The 7,368-nt window shown below is 35.1% G+C and overlaps 1 protein-coding gene across 1 annotated transcript in view; it reads right to left on the reverse strand.

The window, feature by feature from the left end:
• Positions 1 to 494: 494 nt before the first annotated feature.
• The window catches only part of RNF138 (ring finger protein 138, E3 ubiquitin protein ligase), a 9,876-nt gene continuing 3,002 nt past the window's right edge, over positions 495 to 7,368 (reverse strand). Inside the window, exons 3-5 of the mRNA XM_014541258.1 lie at positions 6,684 to 6,792; positions 4,907 to 5,014; positions 495 to 2,807 (exon numbers count right to left, since the gene is read on the reverse strand). Of these exons, the coding sequence (XP_014396744.1) occupies positions 2,739 to 2,807; positions 4,907 to 5,014; positions 6,684 to 6,792 (286 nt within the window). The 3' untranslated portion in view covers positions 495 to 2,738. The remainder of the gene's footprint in view (positions 2,808 to 4,906; positions 5,015 to 6,683; positions 6,793 to 7,368) is intronic.

A 7,368-nucleotide genomic window follows, 5' to 3' on the forward strand; every position in this document is an offset into this window, starting at 1 on the left:
ACGACCGGTCGCTGACATGCACTGACCACCAGGGGACACTCAATGCAGGAGCTGCCCCCTGGTGGTCAGTGTGCTCCCACAGGGGGAGTGACGCTCAGCCAGAAGCCAGGCTCATGGCTGGTGAGCACAGTGGTGGTGGCGGGAGCCTCTCCCACCTCCGTGGCAGCACTAAGGATGTCTGACTGACAGCTTAGGCCCGCAAAGGCTCCCAGACTACAAGAGGCACAGGCCGGGCTGAGGGACCCCCCCTACCCCACCCCCGAGTGCACCATTTTCGTGCACTGGTCCTCTAGTACTTAACATTTGAAATAAAGATAAAATAGGTTTATAAAGTTAAATCCAACATGAAGCATTATCAGCATGTGGTAGCTTTCTCCTATCCACTTTTTAAGTGCAAAATAATAGATTATCTCCTACACATCTTGCAGAGTGAGTTATGAGAATTAACTGTTATCATGTTTGCCTCTAGACAAAATTTTAATTAGACACACAAGTAGGAGAAAACCACTTTTAATTGAAAAATAAAACAATACATCTCAAATAAAACTCTGTTTAACAACATAAACAGTAATTTGTTGAAGAAATCGCTTCCCTAGGTGATAGTGTGGAATTTTGGTATGAGTATCAATACAATTTCCCTCCTTTATCCTGACTCAGTTATAAGCATATTAAAAATAAGAACCTTTTCAGGAATTTAAACTGAAAATCTGTAAAGCCTATTCTTATTTCTAATCCACTGACAAGAGGGGAGATTTTAAACAAACATTTCCATACTGAAGAGTTCCCAGATAATAGCAAATACAGCCAATATTTCCTTTATGAAAAAGTTTATATAAAAGACACACGAGACTATTAGTGATATTGAACTAAGCCACAAAATTTCAAAACACAATTTCATCAAGATGATCTCTACTACAACTTTCCTTTCAAGCTCTCACATCCCAAAATAGTTTAACTTGACATACTGGGAAGTATTAAATTTTTAAAGAAAGTACTAACTTTATTGCTTTAAGTTAGAAAAAATCTATGGTCAAGTCTCTTATTAAAGAGTTAACAGCTATTCTTACAATTACACTCATGTAACTGCAGAAAAAATGTTCAAGCACGTGGTAAGCATCACTCTTTTGAATGACAAAGGCATTAGTTCATTGAGATGCATGGCTTTTGGTGACTGTTACTACCCATAAAGTCATCACTGTTTGACTGAGAAAGGCTTTTTACAAAAATCCACTTCCAAAATTAACATTTTTATTAAATCAAGTTTAAAAAAAATGTTCACTGTAGAAAAGTCAACAAGGGTTTTAACAAAACCAAAATATCCCTTTTTATACAATGTATGTATATATTAGCAACGACTTCGGAAATGTTATATTCTTTTAAAGAAAGCATAAACAATGTACATCAGTATGGAATGTCAGCTAATCCACTCTTCATCGTGTCCTCTGTGATCTGGGCCGTCTAGTACAAGTTCTTTTATGATTCTCATTAACGAATACCAAGAATAAACAAACCCAGTCTGACTAACAAGCAGTGAAACACAGTGGCTGGAAAATGTGTCACCACTTCAGTCGTGCATTATCGTTGAGAACAAAGAGCACCATATGGACAGGTCATTGAGTGTGTGTATAAACTCCATTTTTAAGGTGTAACAGCAGCTAACTAGACCACTTAGCATTTGGCTGTTACCTTTTAAAAATGTGGTGATATACAAAATGTTAATCAAATCAAGTAAACACTTAAATCCCATATTGCTTATCTATTTTTTAAATCTGAATAGAAATCCTGTATATAACCTGCATGCATGTGTGTGTATTATACATATACATCTTTAGCTTTGCTTGAATTTCTCAACTGAGATGGAGCCAAACTTCTCACTTAAATATATATGTAGAACATACAACTGAATCACCAACTGAAAGTTTCTAATAAAAGTTTCATCTTAGCTAATGAGAAACACTAGCTATTGAAAAATTCTGAAGCCAGAGCTGTAAATTCAACTTAATATACATTAGGCTTATAAATTAGTCAGCCAAACAAACAAGATTTGAAATTAGCAACTGCCCGCCAAAGAAATAAATTTTCCTCTTGATAGTTCCTTCTAATAGCAAAAAAAAAAAAAAAAAAAAAAAGAAGAAGGAAATATCCTTACATTAAGCTTTTACTTTTTAAACAGTTAAAATTATTAAAGAAATCTCACTAGTCTTCAAAAATACTAAATGTTATATAAATACCATGTTCTTAGAGTTGAATTCTTCAGCTAGAATCTGTATTAAAATTTTTTCCTTTGGATTGTTTCATTAGCACTTCAAGTCTCCGTCTGCAACTCTGATAACTGGCTCAGGTTTGTTAGGTTCATATCAACCACATCTTTCTGCATTTGCTACTGTGTTACCTGTATTCAATAGCATCCCTGGGAGAAACCGCACCAAATTTCAAAAGCAACATAAGGAAAAATTCAAGAATGTGTAATATGAAAAAGATAAAGTACAACAAGAATTCCCTTTTCGCCATTACATTAGTGAAATATAATCCTTTCAATGTCCTAACATTCATTTTTAACTTTTCAAGAGAACAAAATTTTCAGATGGCCCACCTTTATTTTTCAATTTAAAAACTAAAACAATAGACTGAATTACTTTTATTAATATACACATCAAGTTATTGAAATGGTGACTGCATTAGTTTTCTCCTTAAAGATGGCACTTGCAGGTACAAAGATGCTCAGATGTCTATAGCCTTCAGATGTTTACTTGAAAAGATTCTTCAACAGCAGTTTGATATTGGGTTTCCTCATCTAGCTGAAGATTCTAAAAAACAATAACATTAACATATCAATAGAAAACTATATTCCACTATTCAATACTTTGCCCAATATATTACACATCCTGACACACACTGCACATAGTTGAAAAAGTTTATGTTACAACATATATCCTTTTAAATAAATGAACTATTATAAAAAAGTTTAATTATAATTATTTAAGAATAATTGATAAACAGGATCAGCGGAGAAAGTTGAGAATTAAAAGTGCCTTATGATAAATCATAAATTCAAAGTACAGTTAAGAGTGAACTACAATAAATGTTGTGTGATTTCTAGAAAAGAGTAAGAATGTCTGAAGGTAAAATAAATTTATTTTAGAAAAATAAGCATTTATTGAATCAGAGTTAAATAACAGTTTCTTAACCATCACATGAAGCTAAAAACTATAGCTCACTCAATCTTATACTACTGATCCTTAACTTTAACAATTCTATTTGCTATCAATTATGTCTATGGGTTTGCTTTAGAATAGGCTTCCACTGACAATCTCAAGTAATTAAAATGACATATTTTTCTGTGGCAAGGTAAAACAACCTGCCAAATTGATCAAAAGTGGTTCACCAAATATGTTTTTGTTTTTCCAAGTACACAGATCTCCAGACATAGTAACCTTTCTTACAATGAGAATTTAAGAATAATCTACAATCTATAATAATAAAAGCATAATATGCTAAGTAGACTGGACGTCCCTCTGGACGAAGCCGGGGCTGCGAGGGAAGCCCGGGTCCTGGGTGCCAGAGGGAGGCTGGTGCAAGCAGCTGGGGGAAGGAAGGCCTACTCTTGCACAAATTTTGTGCATCCAGCCTCTAGTTACTTCATAAAAATGCTAAAATTGTAAGAGCACACCTAAATTTTACATATATTTGAACTGTTATTTTGAAATAGTATGATTAAAAATGCAAATTCCACAAAATAAACATTTATCAAGAATAACTATAATTTTGCCCTGGCCGGTATGGCTCAGTTGGAGTGTCATCCTGTACACCAAAAGGTTGCAGGTTCGATGCTCAGTTTGGGGTGTGAACGGGAGAAAACCATCAATGTTTCTTCCTCACATCAATGTTTGTCTCTCTCTCTCCCTTCCTCTCTCTCTCAAAATCAATTTTTAAAAAAAAGAGTAATAGTCATTGTCAGAATTGCACATGCCTGCATTTACCTACACTTGAAAACAAGTACAGTATCAGCTATTCTCTGTTGGAATTAATGTTAAATTAGATAAAGTTTTAATTCACTGAAGTGAATAAAATGCAATCTCACAATAAATAAAACAAAGGCCACATCTAATTTTTTAAAAATCATGCCGAACCGGTTTGGCTCAGTGGATAGAGCGTCGGCCTGCGGACTGAAGGGTCCCAGGTTCGATTCCGGTCAAGGGCATGTACCTTGGTTGCGGGCACATCCCCAGTGGGGACTGTGCAGGAGGCAGCTGATCGGTCTCTCTCATCGATGTTTCTAACTCTCTATCCCTCTCCCTTCCTCTCTTTAAAAAATCAATAAAATATATTAAAAAAGAAATATGTATTTTAAAAAAGAAAGCATGATGACACCTTTGGGAGGCAGAAATTAACCCCATGCTTTGCTTTGGGGATCCATTTTACATTATGAAACTTCCCTCATTCTCCCTGTAAAAGTAGTCAACTAAGGCCAAAATGTACAACTTAACTGGCTTTACTTGATAACTAAGCCCCCTCATCTCAGAAATGTGTCTCGCATGCTGGATGTATCTATCATAATGGGATTCACACACACTCACACTCATGAAAAACACACCCTCCTTCATCCGGTATATCCTTTTACTTCTCTAGCAAGTACCTAGACAGTTTCATCTAACTCACTGTGTTCATCTGAGGTTTTGCTATTCCTCTGTTAATTATGTCTCTAGTACAGGAGGTGGACAGTATATTAAACTTTTCAGCACTTCCACAAACCAAAATTCACCTAAATTATAAAAACAACAGAACTTGCTCTGTAACCATCCAATATGATACAACAGTTTGCCTCAAAACTCAAGTCTACATTGAGAAAGTCAATTTAACTTTAATACTTAAACAGTATTTTCTTAATCTCGCAGAATTCACTTACCACAAATTCTCCATAATCAAACTGATGTCTTTGATTTAGATGACTAACGAAATTTCTAGTAATCTGGCTAGGATCTCCCCAAGGAAGAGACACACAAATAGGACATGTCTATGAGAAACAATGTTTTAAATAAAAAACAATAAAAATAAAACGTTATAATTATTAAAGGTATTAAAACACAGGCTTATATAACTGAAAACACCTACATGAAAAGCATTTCTACAAGCCAAATTCCATGACTAGATCATTTGTCTACCAAATTACCTTAAATATAAACTACACGAACACAACACAATGAAAAGAGGATCTTATACATTCTATTACTTAAATCCCCAATTACACAACTGTTCCAAGAGAAACACCACATCCAGCCTTTAGCAATATTAATTGTAATGGTAATTATCATTAACCAGTATGTAAACTCACTTGAGCCACACAATAACTGTTATATAATTATTATAAGCTTTATTTCACTTATAAGTAAAATGAAAGGGTAGTAAACTTTAAATTGTATTCTTAAGGTTTTAAATGAAGTACATCTTAAAAAATGAATAGATTACTGAAATGAAATAAAAAAGAACTTTAGTAATTGAACTCTAGCCAAGTCTATGCTACATTGAACATAACGTAGAAACAAATAAAAATTTGCTAATGCAATACAAAACAAAATCTCTTAAATAGGAGGTTTTTCCTAGAGACAGCGTTGGCACTTCTATTTGTTTATTTAACAGTAACTGACCCTGCTAAGTCTCCCTTAGTACTAGGAGAGAGCTTATGGACAGCCTCAATAGTTACTGAGGCATAGTTTTTCACATTTTTGTCCTAGTACACCCACTAAAACTGCTTAGAAATATCTACAATCCTTATTTTATTTATAACATTTCCTTCTATATCAAAATGTACAACTGAAAGGGAAGTATCTCTTCTAGCTCAAGTTTCTCCTGCTTCACCCACAACTGAAGTCACTTACCTGTGGAACTCATGTTCCAAATGAGGAGTTGTAGGGTTACTAACACACAATGTTGAAATCCTGCACGCTATCTCCTTCACTCACCAAAAAGGTCTCACCACTTTCTTACCCTCAAGATGGTATAAAAAGGATATATATGCACCAAAAAGAAAGTATGATTCCTTTCTTTCCTGGCTGTATGAATTCACATACTAGAGTCTGCAAGGATCCACACTTAAAACACCTAGTGGCTTTATTCTCACATATAGTTTCCACTTGTAGCAGACCCACCTGACCAGGCTGAGCTGACTGCATCCGGCACAGACCAAGAAACCGAGCAGCCCCAATAGAGCTGGGTCTTGCCCCCTCGGTAGTGAGTTCCCAGTTCACTCTCATTACTTCCCCCTTCTCTAGGCCCGTGGTCGGCAAACTGCGGCTCACGAGCCACATGCGGCTCTTTGGCCCCTTGAGTGTGGCTCTTCCTAAGCCTTAGGAGTACCCCAATTAAGTACAATGTACCTACCTATATAATTTAAGTTTAAAAAATTTGGCTCTCAAAAGAAATTTCAATCGCTGTACTGTTGATATTTGGCTCTGTTGACTAATGAGTTTGCCGACCACTGCTCTAGACTATTCTCCTATGTAACACTCACAATAAGCATCTCTCTTTTATAAGTTACTGAAATCTCATTTTGCTTCAAACCTTTCATCTACCTTATTGATAATGCCCCTTCCAAATTTAAAACTACCTTCCCTGTTGTTCACACAAAGTGAAATAAACGAAAAGCATACTTTAAGCAGCAGGCTGTCTTAAACATACGTACTTACCACAGGAACTATTTGAAATAGGTGATGACTGTTACAGTGATCCAGTAAACGCTGTCTGGTAAAATTTGATTCTTGACACAAGGGACACTTAAAGGTGGGATGCCCAGAACTATAAAACAATTTTAAATGAAGTATACTTAAATTTGAAATCACAAACCAAAACACAGAAATAATGCTCTCCTGTTCTTAAGTCAATTACTTACGTTTCTTTTTTTTTAAGTTATAATAATTAGACTATTCAAAGATTCTCTAATTTTGAAAAATAAATGTTTTCGATAAATAATCTGCAACAGATGTTCCCAATCTCAGTTTATAGTATCGTTAATGTCTCAGTAAATTTTTTTATGGTGCCTCTAAGCCAAAATAAAAACAAACATAGCTGTTCCATGTACTAAGTAGTTAGGTCCAAAAATTTAATTTAGTCATTCGTGTGAGGCCAACAGATGCCACTGAATGTACCCTGAAAAGTTTAATATCCTGTGGTGGCGGCCCTATTTGGAAGCCCCTATCTAGGAACTTAATTTTGAAAAGACTTTCATCAATATCTTTCATCTATCACAGCCTCTGGGAATCTAAATACAAAATTCCTAGGAAAAAATGAAAAACAAAAAAGCACTAATTACCAGAATGATCACTATTTCAAAGAACTTATATGCATATATGCATAACCCATGGATACAGACAA

This window comes from Myotis brandtii, unplaced genomic scaffold (genome assembly GCF_000412655.1).
Source record: "Myotis brandtii unplaced genomic scaffold, ASM41265v1 scaffold107, whole genome shotgun sequence".
Taxonomy (NCBI): domain Eukaryota; kingdom Metazoa; phylum Chordata; class Mammalia; order Chiroptera; family Vespertilionidae; genus Myotis; species Myotis brandtii.